The 25459-nt window shown below is 37.9% G+C and overlaps 2 protein-coding genes across 7 annotated transcripts in view; one reads left to right on the plus strand and one right to left on the minus strand.

The window, feature by feature from the left end:
• VIRMA (vir like m6A methyltransferase associated) overlaps positions 1–8204 on the plus strand; it is a 29778-nt gene extending 21574 nt beyond the window's left edge. For all 3 annotated transcript variants that reach the window (XM_062570503.1, XM_062570504.1, XM_062570505.1), the window contains exons 19-24: positions 1009–1169; positions 1337–1433; positions 2537–2703; positions 2879–3210; positions 4122–4265; positions 4724–8204. In XM_062570503.1, coding sequence (XP_062426487.1) covers positions 1009–1169; positions 1337–1433; positions 2537–2703; positions 2879–3210; positions 4122–4265; positions 4724–4881 — 1059 coding nt within the window. In that variant the 3' untranslated portion in view covers positions 4882–8204. The remainder of the gene's footprint in view (positions 1–1008; positions 1170–1336; positions 1434–2536; positions 2704–2878; positions 3211–4121; positions 4266–4723) is intronic.
• A 158-nt stretch (positions 8205–8362) lies between these two features.
• LOC134137482 (RING finger protein 151-like) lies at positions 8363–24533 on the minus strand. 4 transcript variants are annotated; one of them, XM_062570507.1, is made up of 9 exons: positions 24463–24533; positions 23946–24048; positions 22133–22222; positions 18105–18330; positions 16739–16878; positions 14639–14801; positions 13335–13455; positions 12557–12796; positions 8363–12082 (listed from the first exon to the last, which is right to left on the minus strand). In XM_062570507.1, exons 4-8 carry the CDS (start codon positions 18308–18310, stop codon positions 12563–12565), a joined length of 864 nt encoding a protein of 287 aa, XP_062426491.1. In that variant the 5' UTR covers positions 18311–18330; positions 22133–22222; positions 23946–24048; positions 24463–24533; the 3' UTR covers positions 8363–12082; positions 12557–12562. The 4 variants fall into 4 exon arrangements, with proteins under 4 accessions (XP_062426491.1, XP_062426492.1, XP_062426490.1 ...); XM_062570508.1 differs by having other exon boundaries at positions 24275–24489; XM_062570506.1 differs by lacking the exons at positions 22133–22222; positions 23946–24048; positions 24463–24533 and adding an exon at positions 19215–19324.
• Positions 24534–25459: the final 926 nt, after the last annotated feature.

The following is a 25459-nucleotide window of genomic DNA, read 5'->3' on the forward strand; positions in this document are numbered from 1 at the left end:
AGGGATATTATTGTGTCCCTCCACAGGGGGTTGGTGGATTGTCTTTTGGAATGTGGCGACCAACTTTGGCTGGCTTTGTCCTCTTCCTAGATGTAGAGAAACTGGAGAGGGTCCTACCAACATGGTCTGGGGCCTAGAGTACATGTGCTGTGGAGAAGGGTTGAGGGAGCTGGGTTGATTGCTCTGGTGAAGAGGGCTAAGGAGCCATCTAAAAGCTTTTTACAGCTCTTTGGAAGGTGATGTAACCAAACTCATCTTTGTAATATCAGATGATAAAACAAGGCAGTGGCCCCAGATGGTGGTTTTGGAGGTCCAGGTTGGACATTAGCAAAAAAAATTTCACTAAGAGGTTGTGGAATCTCTTTCATTGGAGTTCTTTTTATTTTAGACTTGGCGAAATAAAGCCATGGTTTACCTGATTTGGTTTTAGTGATAGTCCTGCTTCAGGCCCAGAGGTTGGACTAAATGACCTGCAGAACTTCCTCCATCCACTGTTTTTATGATCCTAATACTGGAATCTAATCTTCCATGATTTATGATAGCAGTGCAGTAGAGGGCTAATTTAAGACTTCAAAGAATATCTGTCCCACCAGCTGTTGGCCACAAATGCATTCCAGTGCTATATAATACCCTCTCCTTTCTTCTACCTCCTAAATGTATGGTAAACAAAAGCCATAGTTCTGCTGAAGGAGAAAGACCATTCCCAACGCCCTGTAGCAAAGGACTTATTAACTAAAAGCTGAGGTGGTTCCACAGACTAGACTGTGTTACAGTGACTGTTTCATCAGCTAGTAGCTAAGCCTAGCATGTACATATGCTGACTTGGTTTGTTTTATAGTATACTGAGGAGCGCTCTGCTGTTTGTGTGTTTAGGTGTATCAGTTTCAGTATTTATGGACAGCGGGACTGTTTTGTCTAGTGTCTCATTTTCTTTTATTAATCAACAAAAACATATTTACTCCTCTGGGAAGGGGAAGAAAGTTTCTGATTTGTCATGTGTTGACCTAGGATCGTTCTAAAGAAGATGATGGCCTTGAATCCTTACTGGACAACATTGTTGGTGTCAGGCAAATGTTGGAATCAGCAGGTGATTCTTGTCCGCTAAGTGACCAAGATGCAGAGCCAGTTCTTTCTGCACCAGACTCTCTTCAAAATTTATTTAACAACAGGTAAAATTGTTAAATATGGGAGTAACAAATTTTATTTGAAAAACAGTGTACTTAATTTCATTTAAATATCAAGGGTAAGGCAGCAGTAGGCACTCCAAATTCTCTCGTGCTATGTGTGCTTGCAGTTGTTCACAGTCAGAAAGGCATTTGACATTGCTATGTTGCAGGACTACGTATGTGTTGGCAGAAGTGATGGATGACCAGCTGAAGTCTATGTGGTTCTCACCCTTTCAGGCTGAAGAAATTGATACTGATCTGGATATGGTAAAAGGCTTTATTACTGTAACGGAAGTAGATTTAAAAATGAGGATTAACATGAGCTGGTAGCATCAGAGATTCACTTGGCTAAGTGATTTGTTTTCCTTAGCTTACTCTTTTAAATTGAGCCAGCCTGTAGAGTTTGTCATTTTTTAAAGTTTGTTATCAAATGCCTTCAGAGTCATATGGAAACAACCAGAAAATTAGCCTCATCCCCAGTGTCCTAGTGTGGGAGTCATCTCCTTTAGAGCCACAGTTGGTGCATCAGTCCTAGCCTACTTCTGTATTGCTGCTGGGCATTTTCAGCAATTTGAAATAAGTGTGGAAAAGGAGCATGATATCTTTGCTCTTTTTGTTGCTTACCTTCTATCTTTGCAGTAATATCCAAAGAACGTGGTAACTACACTGTGTTTTAAAATCTTCACTCTAAAGTGACAAAAGTGGAAAAAATGGCAGTAGTAAATGAAATTACTTGTACAAAAACTTTTCACTATACTTACAACTTGATTTTATAACCTAAAATGTAGTTGTCATTTTGAAAGATAACAATAACTCTCATATTTTATTCCTTATTATTTTTTTTACCTAAGCAACTGTTACAGTATCTTTGTTTCTTATGTGGAAAACTGTCAGCCTCTGCTGGCTTCATTCTTTTCTCTTTTTTTTTTCTAGCTTCACTCCTTTTTATGGTTACACACAAATAAATTTTTACTTCAGTTTCTGTAATTTCTTCAACAAAATCAAAACTGGTCATTCCTTTGTCAGTGCTGCTTTTATAAATTTGTAGAGCTGTATCTTAGGCAAAAGGAGGCCTTGCTGCAGGTCTTCTAGTGACAAGACAGCTGTTTGTATTTGAAACCTAAGCCTTTGCTTTCTTGAGATTCAGGACTGTAAAGATAGTAATGCTGCAGCTCGGCTTAGTTTGTTATTGCTGCTTTTTGTTTTAAGCCACACTAATGCATTAAAAGGGGGAGGATGGGGCTTTGTACCCTATAGCAAAGGAGGACCTAGAGTAGGTTAGGATCCTAGCTGATCCCTGCTGCAGCATGTTTTTTTCTTCAGAAGTACGAGAAAGATTGTTGTGATAAAGTTAAACTCTCTCACTGCAGGTAAAAGTTGACCTAATTGAACTGTCAGAGAAAGGCTGCAGTGACTTTGACTTGCAAGCTGAACTAGAAAGGTCATTTTTGTCAGAACCATCATCTCCTGGCCGTACCAAAACTACAAAAGGGTTCAAACTTGGCAAACACAAGCATGAGACCTTCATAACTTCAAGGTAAGATGATTTTAAACAGTTAATATGTTCTTGCTGTGAGAATTGGTAAATAATGTTTTGTATAGTCTCAAAATGTAGGCTGCTTTTTAAATTACATCTCCAATATGGAGAATGGCTGATATTCAGTAAGAACAAATTTTTACATTAACTAAATTATCACTGTTTGTCACAACAGTGGAAAATCTGAGTACATAGAGCCTGCAAAGAGAGCTCATGTTGTGCCACCACCACGAGGAAGAGGCAGGGGAGGATTTGGACAAGGGATTCGACCACACGATATCTTTCGTCAGAGGAAACAGAATACAAGCAGACCACCTTCCATGCATGTGGACGATTTTGTTGCTGCAGAGAGCAAAGAAGTGGTTGCTCCAGATGGAATACCACCAGCCAAACGACCACCAAAAGTATCACAGAAGATATCTTCCCGTGGTGGGTTCTCAGGGAATCGTGGAGGACGAGGAGCTTTTCACAGTCAGAACAGGTTCTTTACACCACCTGCTTCAAAAGGTGTGTTGTCTCTTAAAATTAGAATTGGAGTAAATGAATTAATGATGCTAAAAAATGCTTCAGTAGAACCCCACTTAACTAACAAAAATTAATCGTCCTTGCTGTGAATTGTTCTGGAGCAGTGTGTCTGAGAAGGAGATAAAACTCTTGAGCACTAGAAAAGTTCTCTGGAGTGCTGTGGAGTTAAACCAACGCTGCAAGTTGCTGTGTTGCCTACCTCTCTAGCCCTCTGGTAATCTTAGAAAAGTAGTTAGCTGTTTTCTTTTTGATCTAATGGTCTTGTGTATAACAACTGTTGGAGTGCCTCAGGGCTGTAGTGAGGGGAAAGAAAAACCCTTCTCTGCCATTTGTGATACGGTAGTTTCTAAAATGAGGCATTACAGTACATCTCTGCACTTAAATGAGACTTGAATAGAAAGGATGGAGGAGCCTAACAAGAATGAGACATAATTTTCAATGCATTTGGAGATTCTGCTAGAATGTTAAGTTTCTTTTATTTACAGACAAGGTTGCATTCCTTTTGTTTGCATCTTCTAATAAAGGCAAGTATTACCTTGCACAGTAGAAGCAGGAAATACTGGCGATTAGTAAAGTTATAAATACCAGGATTTACCTTGGCATAAAAACTTAAAATATAAGAGTCCATCTTAATACAGCAGGTAATGTTGTCTTTTTTTAAAAAAACTAGAGTTCATATCTGAAAAATGGATATTTTTTTCCTGATTCTGTGCATAATACAATAATGTGTAGACTGTGATGAGTTAGAATACTAGGGGCATGTTGATGCAGAGTTAGTTGTATTTATTTGAATTATGTAAATACTGCAATTACTCTCCCTGAGCATTGCAAAGATTAAAATGGAAAAAACGTGAGATTTACTCAAATGTGTGGGTTTTTTTCTCCATATCTAGGAAATTACAGTCGTCGCGAAGGTGCTCGAGGCTCAAGCTGGAGTGCACAGAGTACGCCCAGGGGAACCTACAATGACAGTAGAGGTGGTCAAAGCAATTTTAACAGGGGTCCACTGCCACCACTGAGACCATTAAGTTCAGCAGGTACATGGTATTCATATGGGCATCGAACTATAGAAAATTCCTTGAATTTCATTTTTGCTTTACAAATGAAACCATGCAAGGATGCTACAGACACCTTGAAATTCAGCAAATGTTTTAAGCATATATGAACCGTTGTCACTGAGACTGTCAAATACATGCTTTCATACGAACTGTCCTGTAATCCATAAAACTTGCTGAATTGAACACTTGATCGCAGAATCTTAATTTTGCATTCAGATTTTTGCAATTCAGTTGTCTTCGTAACTACATGGTAATTATAGAGCCAGTCAAAATGCTTGCCTAAAAGAAAAGTGAAAATTAAAAGGAGAAAACAGACCCAGTTTGTGTCTCGTCTTGTTTTTGTTTCTTATGTTTTCACAGCACCTACTACGCCTAGGGTTTTTTTCTTTTTTTTTTTTTTTTTTTTTTCAACTGAGTATACTTTTCTTTGCTTTAAGGCTACCGACCGAGTCCTCGCGATCGTGCTTCCAGAGGCCGGGGTGGAATTGGACCGTCTTGGACAAGTGCTAATAGTAGTAGCAGTGGTGGCTCAAGAGGGAAGTTTGTTAGTGGAGGCAGTGGAAGAGGTCGTCATGTACGTTCCTTCACACGATAAAATGAGAGCTAAAGGAAAAGCCAATCACGTGGACTTCTTGTGAAGATGACAAAGAAAAATGGAGGCACTAAAGGACTAATTTGGAGTTACTGGGTATCTGGAGGACACCAAGAGAATATTTTTGTCTGAAGAAAACAGTTTTTGTTTGATACAAGACTTGAAATTTCAATAAAATTCAAGACTTTTTATGTACAATTGTATATTTTTTGTTCCTTTTGAAAGAACGTTTTAATTTTTGTGGACTTCAGTACACAATATTCAGTAAAGAAACTCTCTGAGTTAAGACTTGAAGGACTTTTAAAATACTCATTGTGCCAAAAGAAAGGTACAGGTGTGTTGTATGTGACTTATTACTGCAAGAAAATTAAAAAAAAAAAACGTGTAAGGCAATTTTAGTTTTTTCTCTCAGGTTTAGAGCTGTTAGCCCTTTTTTTCTTTTTTTTTAAGCCAGTCTGTAATGAATGATTAAGGTATATTGGCCCCACAGTTGAAGTAGCAGGAGAAACATTTAATAGAAGATTGACTTAATCTGTGAAAGAAAACAAATGTATAAATGTAGTTTATATAAATTTTGTTGTACATCCTTGATGCCATGATTAGACATGTAAATAAGATCCTGCACCTGTTGAAATCCATAGAAAATCTTTCATTGACTTCAGTGAGAACAGGATAACATCCTAGCATTTACTTTACCGCTCCAGCTTCTCTATTAGGAATATAAATATCCTTTCACTGGAAAACAGAATATGCTTCAAGGCTAGAAGGCAAGATGCTCTTGCTTTGAGAGTCTGGAGTTTGCTTACCTGGCTGCAGGCTTGTGATATTTGGTGAGAGGGGCTAGAGACAGATGTGTAAACTGAACAATTTCATAGTGAAGCATTGACACCAAACCTTTCCTTTGAATAGATGGTTTGGATTTGTGTTCCTATAATTTGTTTTAGATTGACACATTACAAAAAGAGAAATTTTAGGAAGTAGGAACTCACAAAGAAATGTTACCACTAGATTTACCTCCAAATTTAATTTTATATTAAACTCAGTGACTGAAATAAGCTTTTAACAAGCCTGGATTCCTTTGAGCTCCATGAGGTTTCATAGAAATAACCAGTTCCAATAACCTTGCGTTGGATATTTGTAATGGGCTGAGCAGTGGTAGCTTTTTCTTAAAGATGATATAAAACTTTTGCATATGATTTCCACCATTAGACTTCACTGAGCTTGATTTTCACTTACCCTTTCATACAGAAGTGCTATGAAGGGGTCTCTGTCTACTCAAGCAAGGGCTGTTCTTGTTTTAAGTAATTGTCCATCTTGTCCTGTTCTTGTTTTAAGTAATCTTACTTCAGACAGCCAGTCTGCATAGTATCATAAGCTTTAACACTATATTTTAAGTGTTCCCTAAAATATGAGCATACTTTAAAATGAAAAAATTCAGCTTTGTGCTGACTGGCTGGATTAAGTAGGTTTCTGTCTGAACCGTAGAAGAGGCCCCCTTTTGCGTGTAGTTTCCTCTCCGGGTGAAGGCTGGGCCACACTGTCCCACTGAGAGCTGATTAGTTTGCACAAAGCCAATTAACATTAACCTATAAAAGTGGTAAATTTTTCTATTAGTCGGTGTGAATAATACTGGTTCACAGAGGTATGTATTTTAACATTGTTTAGATAATAGGGTAAACAAAAATTGCTTGAAAGTCAAAACTTTCTGAATGCTAAAACAGGAAGATATAATTTTACAATAATAAACTGTAATGACTAAAATGGGTGGAGCTCTTAGACATTACAGGTATTAATACTATTTTTTTTAAGGAGCACTGCATAAGTATTTTTAAAGCTGACTAGCTCCTTTATGCCACGTGTTTAAGGTTTTTTATTTTTTTTAGAAACTACAGCTTTTGAAACTAGCAGGGATGTGAATGATTTGTTTTCAATCAGGGAATTTGAAATGAGAAGTGAAGAAAAATACCAAGCGTGAAATAAAAGTGTAAATGTACTGGTTCTTGAAAATATGAAATGTGGCATGTCACGCTGTTCACTTTCAAACTAGGAAGAAATGAAGGGTTGGTTACATTGTTCAAGATGAACACAATCTTTGTAAATTTAGTCAAACTTGAAAAGTGTGTCTATTTTTTTTGAAAATAATTTAGTTCTGAGGTCCTTCACTGCACAGTGGTTCCTTTCTTGGATAAAGTTAACTTGAAATAATGCTGTAAATACCATGTTTAAAATTTTGAATTATTTGGTTTGACTCTTAATTCTTACCTTAAGTAAGTAACATTTAAGTCATTAAATTTCACTTTTTATACCATGCCGAAAAAAGAATTTAAGTTTCGTTTCCTAACTGAACCACTAGAAGTGGCTAATGCCAATGTCAAAATGCTATTTAGTATCATACCCTTACCTGATGAGCAAAGCACTTGGGAAGAGCAAGTAATGTTGCACAGTTCCACAATAGAATTCTTTCTCCTAAAGTCCTATGGTTGAGTACACAGACTGTATGTATGTCTGACAGTGTATGTTAAGAAAAGTTATACTAAAAGAGCTGCTTTTTAGATTTAAATTTGTAAGAACTGCCTCAGTTAATTTAATGTCCTAGTTAAAGGACTGATAAATGCATCGAATGCATAGTTCATGGGTTAATGGCGAGACAAGTTGTGTGCGTTTTTTTTTTTTAATATTTTCAAACTCTTCAGCAGCTTGTTGCTTGTTATTCTGTATTGTCTGAAGGCCAGATGAAGTCGATGTATATAAGCAGATAAACAGGTTATCTGCAAGATGTCACAGCTTAAAAGCGTAGTATATACAAGCTTTTAGCATTTTTTTTTCACTGAATAACTAGTCCTATCAGGTAAAATAATAAGCATGAGCAAATGCATGCTCTGGCTTCCCCTGTATCCTGACTGTTAATGTTTAATCAAATGCATCTCAAGGTTACAACCTATGAAGTGAAAGTTTTGAAAGACTTGTTTCCCTGATCTTACGTGTTCTTACCTCACATGTAGGATATATAGTGGATATGGAAAACCTACATTAAGGATAAGATCCCTTTAACTGATAATGTATTTTTCCCTTCTTGACAGTTTATTATCCTGCTGTCTCTGCAGGATTGGCCGTCTTACTCCTGTATTCTAGTTTTTGGCTTTGCTAGTTCTTCTCTCCTTCGAAATGGCTGCTTATCCCCGTTGGAAATTCCCATCTGGAAAGCAGGGAAAACATCCTTGAACAAGATGCTGTTTGATCAAATGCTTGCCTTATTTATTACTAAATATAGCCTCTGTACTTGGCATGTAACAAAAAGTTACATGACTGACTGGTATGTAGCCTTACCTACTTAATGCATTGCACCTCTACTACAGTTTGGTCATGGCTTTCTGTACTGTGCATCCAGTATACGTGATGTATGCTATTTCATCTGATAAAGAGGATACTCAAAATCAACAGAAAGAAGTGAAGCAAATTGCATTCATCATTATATACATATATATATATACACACACACCCTTTATTAATTCAACTTTTATACAAAGCGTATTTCAAATTGATACAAATACTGTTATTGTTTCTTTTACAGACTAGAGTTTAAGGTCCAAGATACCACTGTTTTATCCTTCTTGTATATATAAAGGTAGAAAATGTAAATAGATTGGCAGTGAACCATAATGCTGGAAGACAATTCAGTGTTTATTTGTTAATATAAAGTTGCATAGAATTGTAGGTCTTTATGAAGGCATCCATCTGTGCGATAAAATCTCCCTGACCTACCATTATTCATCCAAGAAGCAATACATGAGGAAGAAAAAGGCTAGTACTGCTCCATTTAAGTATTATCCAGCACTTCTAAATAAAACAGCTGTAGAAAAGCACCATGCCAAAAGCATCAAGGAGAACAGCATATGGAAAATTTAATTTGCAAGGCTCCCCATTCTAATTTATATCAGGAACTGTTAAATTTATCTGTCTTAAATGACTATTAATCTAGTACTAGAATCATACTAACTAAAAACACTTTGCTTAATTAGTAAGGCCAGCAAAACTCTACTGTACAGCTCTGATTGATAGAAATCACAGAATCAGGAAGGTTGGAAGGGACCTCTGGAGATCATCTAGTCCAACCTCCCACAGATCTCCTGGTGCTCGTTCCACTGAGGCTTGAACCCAGGACCTTCAGCATGTAAAGCAGATGTGATTACCACTACATCTTAGATGTGTGTTTGTTTATTCTAGAAACCTTTTGGAAAGTCATTTAAACCTAGAAGAAGCTTTCCCAAAAATTCCTGTCCCCTTTCACTATAGAATGAAAGCCTCGCCACAATGGTCCATACTGGCCAAGCCCATGGACAGTATTTTGCTTTGGGAGGAAAGGAGGACAGGGCATGTAGATTTAATACTGAATGAAGCGGAGGAAGCATGTTGTGAACTTGACCTCTCAAACGCAGAAGTCAGCGTAAGGGAGCTAATTTAAATATATCTGAATTGACCTCTTACGTCTTCAGAACAAACATGTAAATTCTGATTAAATTTTGATTTTCTTTCAAAGATAAACTTACCACTGACTTTAAAATGCTAATTAATATAGACCTTTAGTGTTACTATTACCCAGTTCAACGTGGTTGTTGGGATTTGCTCAACTCCTTGTAATTTCATGTACTTGATGACTTGTTCTCTATCAGAGTTTTATTAGAGAATCTCCCAGGTTTGGTACTGGTGCCTTTAGTACCCACTTAGTTGTGGATAAAGGTTTCATTTCCTTTTAATTCTAATGCTATTTTAATTGTAATGCCACAAGCTAACAAGCTAACAGTTATAATGGTGAGCTGGTACACAGGCACCTGGTCAGGTCAGGTGCAGCTGAATCATTGCTCTCAGGCTGAGGGAAGTTGACAGAACTGCAGTTACTCTTTCTTGCTGCCCTCCATTAACCTGGGCCTCCTCTACAGTTTGTGCTCTCCTTTTTCTAGCTGCAAAGTGCTATTAGAAGCCACTAATGGTTACTGGTCCATTTGAGTAACTGTTCAACTCCCTATCAGCACAGTCTCCACTGCGAGGAAACAGTCAAGATGTGAATCAGTCTGAGAATATTTAGGAACCTTGTTATGAGTAATTCAATGCTTGAACTTTCCTGTAATACAATTTTAGCAGTCTTTCATATAATCCTAAAATATGATTTTGACTAGGGAACTATGTATTTCAAAGTGAACATCTGCGCTTGTCTTACTTACTTGTCTGCTACAATATTTGGACCCTTAGTTTTTATGAAGAGGATTAACAGAGTATTTGAAAGGAAAAAAACCTTTTGCTTCTGTCATGTATTACAGCTTTTAGTAACAATTGAGATTGGAAAGCCTAAATTTAGATAAAATTCTAATATAACTGGCTATTTAATTTCACTCTAGTTTAAGAAATAGGTAAAATGGTGACTGTATTCACACATACACAACCCCATGTGTGAGTGGTTCATTAGCAGAAGAAAATCTTAATTGCATCAGTTATCATCACGAAGGAAAGTGATTAACCTCAGAATTGAATGATTTTCCAGTATAACTGGAGATATCTGGTGTTATTTGCTAATATACCTCCATTAAAAATATCACTGAGTGCTTTATGGAAATCTAAGCTGACAGGTCATTTCACCTGCAGATGGGCCCAAAGAATCTCATTTTTGAACACTGGAAGTTCAAACTCCATGCTGACAACTAGGAGCTACATACATTGCATAGCAGAAAGTGCTTACTTTACACCGAGGAGTAGTTTTCTTGTGGAGTTTTATGTCTGTCCCCTTAGGATACAGACAGCAGACCAAATGCTAAGTAAATATTAAATAAACCCTATTTTCTGCACTAAAATTAGGAATGTCACCCTCTTATTTATAACTAAAAACAAATACAGAGACCCAGTTAGGCAAAAAGCATGGAGCTAATAATGTTCTTTTTTGTGGTCAGAATGTAAAAGATAAGATGATCATACTGTCCTCCAATTCAGGAAGGATGATCCAGCTCATCTTGATAGGATGAAGGATACAGGATTTTGAAGGAATTTTCTTCTTTCACTTTAAGCAAGGTATATAAAGTTACATCAAAGAACCACACAGTTACAGTACACGGCAAAACATCCGGAAAAAACACTGATTCTAATGCATGAAATCTGGAATGGCCAAGCAGCTTCAAAATTAGTGAATGCTGAAACAGAACCACAAAGACCACAAACACTAACAGCTTGCTTATTTAGAGCACAAGATAATAAAAACATTTCTAGGTTCTAACTACTTTAATGTGTCCACTGATGTTTGTGTAGTGACCACTGAATACTTGGTGTGAATGAAGGTTAAATCAGCTACTATTTTACTGTCTCATATTGTTAGATATAGCTGCTTAAGAGATGTACTATGACATCTCTATGTCATGAGTTGGGAAAAATTACTGTAATGATCTAAATACTGTCAACAATTGTAATTCCATCTAGAATTTAAGTGTGAACTAAAACAAACAAACAAACAAAAAAAAAAAACAAATAAAATTTGGAAATAGCTATGAATGTTTTCTTCCAGAAAAAACCTTTACAGGAGAGTTATTTCAATCAATTTCTAAGTACGCACAACAGCTGAACAGGTATACATTTCCTTTCAGTGGCACTAATGAAAAAAGTGAATTAGAAGGTTTTATTAATGCCTGAAATTTAATTAAGAGAGCTCTAACCACACTTCTTTATAATGTAGTGTACGTGCTAAAGAAGGTTGCTGTCTCTCTCTTTGGTTACATTGTTAGCCATGAAAGCTTTGATCTGAGTGACAGCAAGGCACACACAGTAGTGAATTTGCTCCTAAACTAGAAAACTAGCTTATTAAGACTGTTGCACCTGCATACCATTTTCCTGAAAGTTCAGGACTGATTTAGCACATTCATTAAACAGGAGGCCAAGTTTCCCCCTAGTTACTCCACTGAAGAACTGCAACAGAGGACAGAATATGGCTCAATTATAGCACTGAAAACAACACAAATAGGCTGTGTGAGAAGTTTAGAGAAAACTCTTTGAACTGTACAAATTTTCCAATGCCTTACAGGCAAGTACCCCCTTGTTCCACAATTTGTGGGTCTACTATAAATTCTTCTTGTATAGTATACTTGACTACTAGTAAGGAAGTCCGAAGTCCATATGACTGGGCAAATTTTTGTCCATTGTGGATACTGATGTTCAAGTAGCTTTAAACCTGCCAAAAGAAAGTTAAAGATACTAAGATATTCATATATGCTTTAAAGATACTGAGTACTGCATAGTCTGGTCTTCAGCTCATAAGTCTCTGTAGAAATAGCTGATACACTCTAAAGGATCAGGAAGGAGAAAAACTTAATGTGTTACTTAATTAAAAAAGTTCTAATTTCCAGGCTTGAAGGAATCATGTAAATGATGCACCGAAGAGCTACAAATCAAGCCTTCTCACCCCCATTTTACAAAAATATTAGCTAAAAATGTCTTTTTAAATTACGGGGTTTAAAGTCCAACATTCCATAGGAGAAAATTCCCATCCATAGTTTTCACAGCCTAAGAGGAAAAAAGTAGTAATTTGGATTTAAAAAGAAAAAGAGTAAATCACAAGTTTTATAAAGTTCATCAATCTTTCATTCATAGAAAGCAGAAACATTTGCCAGTCAAAGAAATTAGAAAAAAATATTTTTGAGCTTACGTCTATTTAGATAACCGTAACTTCCCTAGGTTTTCGTTTTACACTTTCTAGCCGCGTCAGAGGACGGAAGTTTGACTTCTTGCTTCCTTCTGTAGTATTTAATCGACAGTCTTTCTGTAGGCCTTTCAGAAGCTCCATTAATTCGCGCTTCTCTAGCTCTGCCTGCTCCAGCTCTTGACGATGCTGTCTCTCTGCAGCCATTAAAGACCGTACATCCGACATCATTCGTGACATCTGACTCTGAAAAGCAAATAGAATCTACTGCAAGAAGCAAAACCAAACTCTTTTCTAGTGACAGTGATATGAAGGTGAAATGGCCATGCATGCAGGGCAATCGATTCTAAAGAACAGGCAACACTGAAATTATCTAGCATGTTTTTTGATAGCAGAACAAACATAAACAAGGTGAGACACAATCCAAATCTTGTTTCAAAGATTCCAATACAGTTTCCCCAAGAAGTACAAAAAGCTTCCTATAATGTGTAATATTCAGCAGTAGATTTAGCTAGCTGCTGCTTAGATTTTGTATTTCAAGACCCCAGCAGCACTCAGCTGGCTTCTCAGCAGAACTCATTAGCCTAGGCAAAGCACTGTGTTAACATCTGTCTTGTTTCCCATATTTAATGGGAACTCTTATGTCTATGAAATTCCATTTATAAAATTTGAAAAGAAATGCAAGTTTCTTTGCATACAAAAAAAAATAGAGACTTTTACTGGGAAGAGGAAAAAAAAAGAAATTATCAGGAGTTAAAAAAAAAAAAGAAAAGATCCCATTTACCTTTAGTTCTTCTATTTCATTTTGCAGAATACTCTCTTTCTGGACCATATGTCTTCTCTGTGAATCTAATCTGGACTCCATCTCATGCTTTGCCTCCTCCACTCTGCAGATCATTTCTGACCTAAAAAAGTTTACTTCTCCTTTTAAATCTTGTAAATATGGCCAAAAATATAATTTCAAATTCCAGAAAGACTTCTTGCAGCCAAACAGCCTGAACCTATTCCCATTGTACTCTCTAGGGCATCTCTCATTCTTGTTGCTCATCATGCAATATTCAGTATCTTTCTTATTCATGGCCAAAATGTCCCAGTCAAAAAGATACTAGCATCAAAGAAGAGGGTTTATGTTTAGCCTTAAATGATTTATTGCCTTTTCCCTATAGTATATACTTGGTTAATATTACTAAGCACAACTTGTCAAGATATAAACTATGAGTGCTACACTATCTGTAAACACATGATCTAATCACTTTTATGCTGGACATCAAAAAATAGAATACACTAAACTATCAATAAATATGATACACTAAACTATTAAAAACTTATTACAGCCAAGAACTGTTACTTTATTAACCTTTTGAGATTAGAAACTAGGCAAGCTAGCATCCTTATTACCAGAATTCCTTTGTGTCCCAATGCATTTAAAAAAGATTTGAGCCTGACTTCACAGAAATGTTCAAGATCACAGGACTTAAAGAACAAGTTAAGAGAGAGAAATGAGAAGAAACATGGGGAAAAACAGTCCAAATGGAAAATTATGGAAAAAAAGGGCATACTCACTGACCTGCCATGATTTTAATCAAAATTTAAAACTAGATTCTCAAAGGGAAAATATAGTAGAGAGAGGGAGAATACAGCTGAAGAGAGATTCTCCACCAGTTGGTATCTGCTTTTAACTGCTAAAATGATTAGAGATTTTTATTTTCAAGACTTAAAAAAAATTAATTATTAAATAATGTGACTCTGCCTCCATACCAGGCAAAGGGAAAAATGAAATTGTTTGTTAGCTTCAGTTTAGTTCCTAGTAAGTATTTGCAATTTTATGTTGTCAGTTCACAATTTGGTTCAATTGCAGCCAATGGTATTTTAACATTTGTAATGACTCAGACAAAAGAACAACAGCAAAAAAGTCAAAACAGTGAGTTTAAAGACTGCACTGACATATAATAATACTCTGGCCCATTAATATCAACAGGTTAACGGATTATTTAACAGATACCACAATCCAGTGCTAGTATTTGAAATGCTCTATGCAGTGACTTTAGGCCTAGATTAACAAACATGAAAGAAACAGAAGATTTGTACCGAAGTAGTTCTAGCTCAGTTCTTAGCTCTGCTACACAATTATGCTGGGTATCTTCTGCGCTGAGAATGGTGTAACCACAACCATTGGGGCACTCACGACTCCGATATTCACACACTGCCAAATGACCGTCTAAATTACGTCGTTCAATCTGAACTGTACAACCTGAACAAGGAACAGTAAGATAAGCCAGCCATTTACAACAAAAGCATTTTAATTAATTCCCCCCAAAAACCAAAAAAACAAAACACTCAAGCAAGCAAGTCACAATACCTTGAGCTAAACAACTGTCAATTTGTTAAAGCAATGAAAAGAAGTCATTTCTTCAGACTATGGATTGATAGGATTGTAACCAACATACTAGTAATAATACAGACTAAGTATCTTATCGGTGGTACGTATTTCCTGTAAATTATTCTGTAACTAGTCTAGTACTAGTGCAACTTTAGAAATGACAAAACTGATGTCAAGCTGAAACTATTGCAGCTTGTCTGCACTTCTACCACCGACTGCAATGATTTGGACTGAAGAAGAATGAAAATGTGTTAAAAAAAGGAAAAAAAAGTATATCTCAAAAATAGGAAAAAAAAAAGCGTAAGGACGCATAAGTAAACCAGTGGGTGAGCTGGAATGGTCCTTGTTTTCCTGACCATTGATACTGGATATGACATACCAGACCATATAAATAGTTGAAAACATTTATTTATGAACCTTTAAGAACCAGCTGCAAAAAAAGAAGCATTTACACAAAATTTCTAGGACACAAACTTTATAAATCTGTAGCGACTAAAAATAAAATGTGGAGAACTGAAAAAGAATACCAGATAAATTGTTGTCATGTTTAACACTCTAAAATCTGAAGTTTGTACTCTTTTAATCTTAGACACTGTTTGCTGTAGTATATATTTTTAGCTTGCATTTCATTTAAAAATAAGAGATGTTAAGAAAACTGAAAGAAAAATAGCACAACAAAACCTGTCAACAAACTATTCCAGAAAATTACAAAAGACAGCTCTCTAATGGAGATTTACTAATAAATATTATGATATGTAATCGAGGTACTTTGGCAAATGCTCTGATGTACTTTCGAGGAAAAGTTCAAGGTATTTCAGAATCCTCAGTTCCCAGAACATGATACATCAGAGCGATGTATGGTAACTATATAAATGCTACTAATCTGTTTCAGAAGAAAGTAAAACTAGTTAATTTAAAGCACCTACAATAGTTGCTTACTGCTGACAGAAACGTTAACTTTCAGTAGAGCTATACTAGCATCTCAATCTTTTCATTATTATTTACAATAGCAGACTTGACTGTGCTCTTTGTATCATTTATTAGATACTGAGTCTACCTAGTAACATAGCCTTTTGAATAAAGCTCACTGGGAAATTTTAATAGTATGTTTCTTCCTCAGGAAATGCAGGTTTGTTTAAAATAAAGACATGAACATTTCAATGCTGACAGAACTTTAGTTCAAAAAAATTCTCACATACAAGATAAGGTTTTGTTAAACCAAGAGAAAGTGAGTGATATTGTATGAAGGGCATATACCTAGGCAACTGGCCGTTTTAAAAATAAATGACCTATAAGCATGTGACTTCTGTAGATGCTATTACATTGATTCAGTGACAACAATAAACAGCCAAAGCTGAAAGACATACTCAGAACTTGACAAAAAGCAAAACAAATGCACTATTACATTTTGGCAAATTTGAAGTAGATCTTTCTGATTCAATTTAGTTTTTGCATAAGAGATTGTTGCTCATGATCAGAATTGCCGTAAACTGGAATAAATTTTGTACAAAGACTGCTGTAAGGAGTACAGCAAAAAAGAGCTGTTTAGCTCTTTTTTTGTACGTTTGCTGAACAATAGCACTCACGTACCAGAGATCATGTCCATACAGAGAGGCACTATGGGTAATACCTACTTGTTTCTGCCAAAAGAATATTTTCTTGGCTCATTTTGGTATTGCATTCAGAAGATCATGCAGAGTTCAACCTAGAAGCAAATGAATGGCCATTTTTGCCATTCCATTGGACAAAAGATGAAAAATACATGTTCTCTGAACAAAGATGATTTAACTTCTTTGACTATTACTCACCAGCATTGGAGCAAAGTATCTGACTGTATTCACATTCCCTTTCATGCCTGTCTATAGACTCTAGAGAACAAACCATTCCACAGCCATACTCTCTGTTTTTGCAATGTAGCTGAAGACGATTTAAATCGTTTTTCATATATCTATGTGTAAAAAAAACAAAACAAAACAAAACCAAAAAAAAAAAAATCAAATTCTGGATGGAGAATACATCATTGAAAATCCGTATTTTCCACTTTCAGGAAGAGAAAGTAGAATTCTAATTTCCATGAGGAAAACTGATGAATAACCTGTCTAAAATTTCTTTTTAGCATTCAAGCGACCATATTGGAAGAAAATGCGGAAGACCATGTTAGCTTACAAGAGAGAAGCAATCTAATGGAAAAGTTAGCCTCCAAAACCAACCATGCAAATGAATTCCTGAATAAAGTGATAACTGTATCCTTCAATTAGCTCAGTAGATATCAACAATAATAAACACCCATTTACTATTTACATTTTTTGTTTCCAAACACACCAAAATAAATTAACTACAATAAGCACAGACAATACAAAGTATAAATTAAACTTTGGGACTCTGTCCACATTATATTTCAGCTTTCCATACAGTATAATCTCATTATTGATAAAAATAATGGGAACACCAACAGAGTTAAAACTCTCAGTAATAGGAATTAAATTAAGCATAACATGATTTGTTAATTTGCTTGAGCAAAATTACAAGACACGGGGGTTAAAGAAACAGCAGTGTCTACTGATGAAACTGTGTGCTGGCAATAGTAGGAATTGCAGAAAAGTGACTTGTGAAAACAGCTTGCTTTGTGTGACAAGGACTAAAACAGATACTCTTACGGCTAAAGACCTTTTCTTAAAAGGGATTTGAAAGTAAGAAGTCTTATTCATATATACAGGAACCTATTCATTACAAATCCAACTACAAAAATACTGAAGTATGGTTGAGCAGAAAAAAATAAAGATATACAATGCTTAGTGACAGCTGTTGTCAAGAGCTGCATTGCCTCTTTCTCTAAAAGAGATGGGAAAGTATTTTAGTGCTGTAAAAGAGATTCAGAATAATAATCAGAAAGATATCTAAAATCAACCCTCACAATATAAAAAGGTGGAGAACACATAAGTGTTCTATCCATTTTGAAATCTTCAATACCTTTGAAGTCAGTTAAAATAAATAGAAAACATTAATGTTCTCATCCAAGTGATCAGTTGCTGCCATAGGTATCTGAGTTGCTGCCATAGGCACATTTGGTAAGAACAATCTGACAGATAGTAAATGAGAAGAGATGAAGCTCTGCAGGCAAAGGTGAGAAATCCTGTATTTATACAATTTCAACATAGCGCAATTGTTGCATACCTGTAGAGAGGTCGTAGTAAAGACACATCAAGTGTTTGTCTGTCTTCAGGGCAGTTACTGTGATGAATGAGCCACCCATGTATACAAGCAGTACAGAAAGCATGCTCACATGGAGCCTGTAATGGATCTTCTAACACATCTCGGCAGATGGAGCATAGCAGTCCTTCATTAACGTAGCCAACAAAACGTTCAATATCATAGCCCATGCCTTCCGCACACTTTCAACCTATTAAAACAACATACAGAAAAAAAATAGTTGTCCTGAATCCACAGGGCTAGATCCACAAGGGACCTGGAAGCAGATAGAGAAAACTGGAGAACTTAAGGTGCATGCAGAACTTAATTGGTGAGAATGCAAACACTTGCATAGTTTTGTATCAAGATTCTCGGAATGCTGAAAGCAAAGACATTAGCAGATACATGATCCTTGCTTGTTCTAAACTCTGCTACAGAACATGGTTCTCATAGCCATTGTGAAATATACAGGTTCTATTTACCTGAATTCTACCCAAAGTAGAAACATCAAAATGTTCAAATACAAGTGCTTGCTTTTTATTTTATTGCGTTTTATATAATGCCTAACAAACTTAAAAATAATATCCCTACAGATTTCAGCCGAGGTACTTTCAGCCAACAGATTTTGTATTTTATGCTGCTTTACCCCTCCCCCCCCCAAAAAAAAAAAAAAAAAAAAAAATCCTAAGATTCCCTGTACACTGTAGACTTCCATTCCAGAAGGAACAGGACAAAAACTCCACATGCCTAGAGAAGTACACAATCTTCAGGAAGAAAAAGAAGCCAGAACTGTAGCTAACCTTGAAGTATCTTCTCCTTCAGGGTCTTTTTTATAATACTGATTGCTTTTTAAACTGATTTGAAAGTTTTTTGAAGAAGAATTAATAAGCAATCAGTCTTTATCAAAACTGTATCAGCAAAAACTTACTTGAATGTGGTAAGACTCCACAGAACTCACTTAAAAGAATACAAAGGCTAAAACACTGTCCCTCTTAATCATATAGGTTTACATTTCCAACCCCACTGAGAATTACAAAACAAGTTTTCATTATTTTTGAAGTTTTCTAAATAAAATAGAAAAGTAAGAAATTCTACCTTTTTAGATTTAACTACATAAACACCTGGTTTGTCCAAAGACTTTGGAAACAGTTTTCAGATCAGTAAGATAGTAGTACTTCCTTCCTTCAGTTTCTCTTCAGTGCTTTATGTCTACGAGAAAATTAAAAAGAATAAGACTCAGCTGCATCCCCTAAGTTACTGAGTCCAATGTCTAACCAGCTAGCTGTGGAGTAAAATTCTGTCCTAGCAGCCCATTAAAACAAAGCTTCCAGAAGCATGTCACCACGAAACCTACCACTGAACACAAGAGATTTGATTAGAAAAAAAATCAAGAGTGCTAATGTAAGGTTTTTGGAAAGTGTCTGGTGTTTTAAGACAATGGATCTAGGCAATGAAATGTTTGTAAGACAAAGTTATAACCACAAACTGTTATAATAATAGATTTTTAAAGTTATTTCTGCCAAATTATACTTTTTAAGGTACTGATTTATAGATAGAATTAAAAGGAACATTTTAAAATGATTTTAAAAAAGCTAGGAGTACACACGCCCTGGTTTTAACTGGCATTAGATCATTCCCGGTGAAAGCCCATATTAAATCTTTTAATTATCACTAGTAATACATTTGAGACATGAAAAGGTAAAATAAAAAAAATACACATTTTTCCCAAAGTGTTTTACTTTAGAAAAACAGAGCAAGCTTTTCCTTTCCATTTTAATTCCCATTATGATTTCCGTACCTTAAAAGAAATCTCAAAGTCAGGACTTGCAGCTGTTAACTTTTCACTATAAACAAAAAGTAACTGTAGGAATCCCAACAGCACTGAAAGCTCTGACCTAAGTGTACTGAACTCCGCAGCTAGATGAAGCAAGAGAGAGCTTCTCTGAAGAAAACAAAATTCAGTATTATTAAAACTTTGCAACTAAAATCTATTAAAATTGTATTTCTTAAAATGATGAAAGATTCTTACCTAACCTGGTTTTATCCACACATGATACGCAGCTCATCTTTCAAACAGAACTGTCACAGACAAGTTCATAGTACTGACAAAAAACCATGGCTCTGATTCTTAGCATTACTAAGGATGCTCCCTTAGCACAAAAAATTAAAAAGGAAATCATTGCTTAAACACTCTATGCTGGTATCTAATTATTTTGATGACTTTCAAAGAGAATTCGTATCACCTAGTCAGAGTTCTGATGTATTTATCTACGCTGCTTTCAATCTGAATCAGAACTTTCTAAGAACAATATGAATCTGTAAGGACTAATGTTAAATTTTGTTCTAAAGTGAGAAACTACATTTGTAATTCCTTTTAAATGAGTAAAATAGTAACCTGGAATTGAGAAGAACCTATGTTATGTGTCCAGCTAGCAAAGCATACTTTCATTGATTATGAAAAGTGCTTCTGTTAATGGCATGTTAAGATTAGAGTCAGTAAAATCTGTAATGAAAATGTACAGAATACAAACAAGTGTACAATTAGCCAGACAGAAGACTCATCATTTGCTACACAGTTTAAACATTGCATTTTTTTTTCTACTGGTATGCTGTAGTACAACCAACTCCATGGCTTGTAGATATGCCTGAGCTAGCTTTAGATTAGCTGGGTCACCCACCAGCTCAGTGACCTAGTGACGGCTTTGCCACAGAAGCATGGAGCGTAACCCTTAAAAACTCCTGACAAAGTAGTTTTCACAGCCTGCATTTAGCTTTGTGCTTCTGTAGCTACACTGTTATCAGCAACAGAAACTAAACAAATTTACAGGTATCCTGGATATGCTATTCCTTCAGCTGCAATACAGATATTCTACGTTTTAGAAGAGTCTGCTCAAGAAAATACTGCTTTATGAAGATGATAACCAATTCTTTTCTTACTGTGTTCTCTTTTATGCGTCTCCTGTAAAGACAGAAGTTCAGAACTTTGCTAGGTCAGGGTGAACATAACAAGCAGTAGCTTTGCACAAAGTTGTGATTGTAAGGAGTGGTCAGCAAGGAACATAATGCAGAATTTAAGAAGTCGAAAACAATGCTAATCATTAGCAGTGAAGTCAAGTACCAGCTCCCAATACTGATGTAAGCATTGAAACATACAGTACGTTTTTGCTGGAAGACTGTTTACTGGCACATGCACTTTCTACCATTTGAATAGTGAGTCTAAAATTTTAGGTTGGCTTGGTGAATCTCAAAGGATCCAGCTTTCAGAATATTTTCATAGAGATATAATACTTTTAACAAAACTGTATACATTTTTGCTGTCCTAAAGTTTCTGTATTAATGGAACTGTAGGGGCAGTAAATTATATGCACTTTGCTGAGATCTGAACAGTGAGCCTTCAAGACACTCTTTGGCTTATTTTTAGCATCTTTGATGTCTATCAGAATGGAGGAAAGAATATTTTCATCAAGTGAGAAACAAAAATTTCATTTGAACTTGAAATAAAAATGAAGTGCCTCGAATATATATATGAAAAACATCAAATCAAAGGAGAATTTAAATGGAAGGTAGATGGGAACTCTGAGGTAAATGATACACTCAAAGTGGTTTTGATAAAACTTCAGTAAGATTTAAAGACTGATGTTGCAGCAGCACGTACACAATGCTAGGATCCTTGCGGCTGATATAATGAGTCAAGGCGTGTTTTCACTCTGAAACCTAAGACAACATCTTTCACTAAAGTTCCTGTCATGCCCTCTGCCGTAGTAAATTCTTGACCTGAAGAACTGGAGATGTTTTATCTTCTGCCAACTTCAAGAGATGTTCATTAGTCAGAAGACAAGGAGAATGAGAGCAGCAGATATATGACAACCTATCTAGCATTACAGACAGCTTATTTCAACCAAACAAATTGCATCAATTTCAACTTCTATTCTTTCCCAGCGATTTTTCTTTTCTTGACTTTGACCTCAAAACCTCTTCTCATGCTTTGACAGCATTTCCAAACCTTGACTTGCCTTTGCTTTCTCTAGTCCTCAAGCTTGCCCATTGCCTGGCTGTTACAAGCAACAGTATCCCTGTGGAGCTGGAATTTGCAGGTGTTAAACCTAGAAGGCAAGAAAAGACAAAATGTGACATGTTGCTTGGTTTCTGTTGTTTCAAATATATTTTATTTCTCCCTCCAGTTTTTGCTGTGCCACAGTCTTTCCTCATACCAGAGATATTATGTACTTTTTTAGTAGCTGTCACCCCATGCTGTCTGCAGATACACATCCACACCAGCCATGGTGCAGGCTATGGCCTGCATTGCCTTCACACAGATTCTGCAAATGTATACTAGCAGGAAGAAGGGTGGGGTGCAGTTCCCAAATAATTAATGGCAAAGCTTGCTAAATGCTGGCCTTGATCAAGGATACTACATTGGAAATCAAGACAGTGAAATAAGATTAATGACTTGCAGTTTTTTCTTCTGCACTAGTTTCTAATTTTGGAAAAAAAATGTTATTGCTCCAGGTGACAAAATAAAGCAAAGCTGTTTGAAAGGCTGAAAGGAGTCATGAATCATTGGATGTCTAGCACTAAGATAGCACTTCCACAAGTCCCATGTGAATAGGGAAAAAGCAATCTATGCAGGGCTCACAGAAGAGGTGACATTAAGATTCTGCTAAAACCCACTACTGCTGCTGCTTCTATTTTCACAAGTCATTATGGTCAAAAATATAGTGTGCTTTAAAACCTCCTATATAGCAAAATTTTAGAGTGTCTTATGCCACTGTCAGTCACTGTAACCCAGTTTAAGTCAGCATTAATGTCAAAGGAAGCACCCTCATTCATTCAACTATGACAGCAGAAGCCTGATGAATTGTAGGAATAATTGAACTGGTTTAAGACTGAACTGGCAAAAAAAAAAAAAAAAAAGGGTGTTTTAACTTTAACTGTGTTCCTACAGTAGTGTAAGTCAATCTACTACTAATTAATGTCCTTTTACCCTTTTTCTGCTTCTTCTCTTGAATCAGAACAGTTCATGTGGCCCTTTCCTCAGCTGGCTCAATACACTAACCAGACAGAAAACTTTTCACTGATTTGCCAAGTTAGGCTTTGTAGTATTAATAGGCTAAGATGGCTTAACACGAGTTACAATGATTGAGAAATTGGTGCAAGACAGTAGATGAGAACCTGCAGCAAGGGCAGAAAGGAAAAAAACCCAGCAGCACTGATCCTAGCTAAGCCTGCTACAGAACTACAGTTTCAGACCAGTTCCCCAAATTGGTACATCATGCAGCCACATTAATGTTTGTGCCAGCAAAATAAAGGAAGCAGAAGGGTCGAGTCTAAGCATAAATGGCTAGCTAATAGTGATGAAAAAAAAAGTGCCGTCAGCAACTTCTATGATAACCAGCAAGAGCCATACTGTCAATTTAAGGTCAATGCCTCTATCAGCAATCATTTAAGAAACTGAAACTACTTTGATAAGCAAATTTTAACACAACATTTTAATTTGCTCTCCTATTGCTCCTAACCCACTCTTCAAGCAGAGCAATACAAGATATTTATCTGATAGATTTTTTTCATGGTTTTTAAAGTCTGAAACTCAGGTGCACAAAGACGAAGGACAAACGACAGAAAAGTGTTGCTCAAGGGCTCTGGTGGAGAGGACCTTTGCATAGGTAAGAGAAAACGCGATGGGGAAATTGTTCTGTAACCACAGTTAATCATCTGCTTAGTTTAGAAAGAAACAGAATTGGAACAGATATTGACCCATACTAGAGCAGCAGCACAAACACTGAGCAACCACTCCTAAGCAGATTCAAACAGTTAACACATGCTTACCGTTATCCCTTTGATCTCTTCCAGAAAACAGCTGAAGAAGCCACCATCTGTCAGGCACAGGGACACAACTTCCAGCCTGCACTGCCTACAAAACTGGCCAGGCCTGCATGTGGCAAATAAACCTAAGCAAACACTAAGTTCCTTGCACAGCACCTCCAGTCCCCCTCCGCCCTGCCCCACAGCTCAGCTCAGCTCCGCAAAGGGCTTCGGCGGCTGCCACCCCCCAGTGCGATCTGCCTGCCAGTTCCTCGCCCACCGGCTCGGTGGGCACGGCGCTTCCGCCCCGCCGATTTCCTTCAGGCGGGATTTCTCGCCTCCCTTCCCCTCACCCGCGCAGGCGGAGGGCGAGCAGCGGCCCGCCCAGGTGTAACGGTCGCCACTTCGGCCCCGCTCCAGCCCCAGCCCCATCCGCAGCACGGCTCCCGGGGCGCCCCCACGGCAGGGGAGGGCAGAGCCCGCCAAAGCCGAGCCCGCCAAAGCCGAGCCCGCCAAAGCCGAGCCCGCCGCTGCCCCGCACCGGCTCGGCTCGGCTCGGCTCGGCTCGCCCAGCCCGCCGCCGCCGCCGCCGCCTCCCGCCGGCCCCCTCCGCACTGGCGTCGCGAAAGGGCGAGGCTGCTTTTGCTACCGATGTTGCTTGACGGCCGCGCGTCACTCCCCGCGGAATACGGCCTCTCGGCCATACTGAGTGCGGCACCAGACCTTCGCGCATGCGCAGCCGACAGGCAGGTCGGGGTGGGGCTAGGTGGCATTGCGCACGCGCACAACAGCTGTTCCCGGGCGGGTAAGGTCAGGCACGCGCAATTGAGCTAACGGCAGGCACGCGCCAGGAGCATGCGCACTTGGCGGAGAGCCCGGCTCTCGGCGGGCTGAGCCGCCAAGGGCGCGTGCGCGCCGCGCCGCGCGGGCTGACGGGAGCCGGCGGCTACGGCGGGACGCTTGAGTGGCGGGTGCGGGGCTCGGCGAGCGGCCGAGCTGGGGCCGCCGCGCAGGTACGGCCGCGGCGGGGCCGCTGCTCCTCCTCCCCCCTTCCCCCCTCTCCCCTCCTCGCCGGGGAGGCGGCCGGGCCTCCCCCCCACCCCCACCCCGGTGACCGTCCCCGGCGGGCCCGGGCCGGCTGCCGCGCGGCCTCGAGCGGCTCCCTCCTCACGGCCGCCCGCCGGGCAGGCGACCTGATTGGCTCGTAGCGCGGTAATCGGGGGCGTTCGGGGGCTTGGTTTCGATTTTTGAACTTGTAACGCTTTAATTTTCTTTAAAATCCATATTGAAATGTTTCATTGCCCAACTCCTGATACCGATTAGCATCTGGCCCAGGTTGTTTCTTCTCAGAGAACCTCTGTGAATCTCGTATGTGCATCTTGTGTAGGGCAGGCTTCTTTAATGGTTTTTTCTTTCACTATGGATGCGAGCACCATTGCGGTAACAGCCATTCGAGTACCATTGCGTTTTGTAGCTCCCCCAGTCCTCACAGCTACTGCTCGTCTAGAGTGATTTTTCACCAATACGATATACGAGAA

This window comes from Rhea pennata, chromosome 2 (assembly GCF_028389875.1).
Source record: "Rhea pennata isolate bPtePen1 chromosome 2, bPtePen1.pri, whole genome shotgun sequence".
Lineage (NCBI taxonomy): Eukaryota > Metazoa > Chordata > Aves > Rheiformes > Rheidae > Rhea > Rhea pennata.

What these genes read in the sequence shown, in the direction of transcription:
- LOC134137482 (XM_062570507.1), bottom strand. Translation starts at nt 18,310, where the DNA reads ATGGGCTATGATATTGAACGTTTTGTTGGCTACGTTAATGAAGGACTG. An exon ending in TTACTACGACCTCTCTACAG is followed by an intron (nt 16,879 to 18,104) that starts GTATGCAACAAT and finishes TTTTACACATAG; the next exon opens with ATATATGAAAAACGATTTAA. An exon ending in ATGAAATAGAAGAACTAAAG is followed by an intron (nt 12,797 to 13,334) that starts GTAAATGGGATC and finishes TTTGCTTTTCAG; the next exon opens with AGTCAGATGTCACGAATGAT.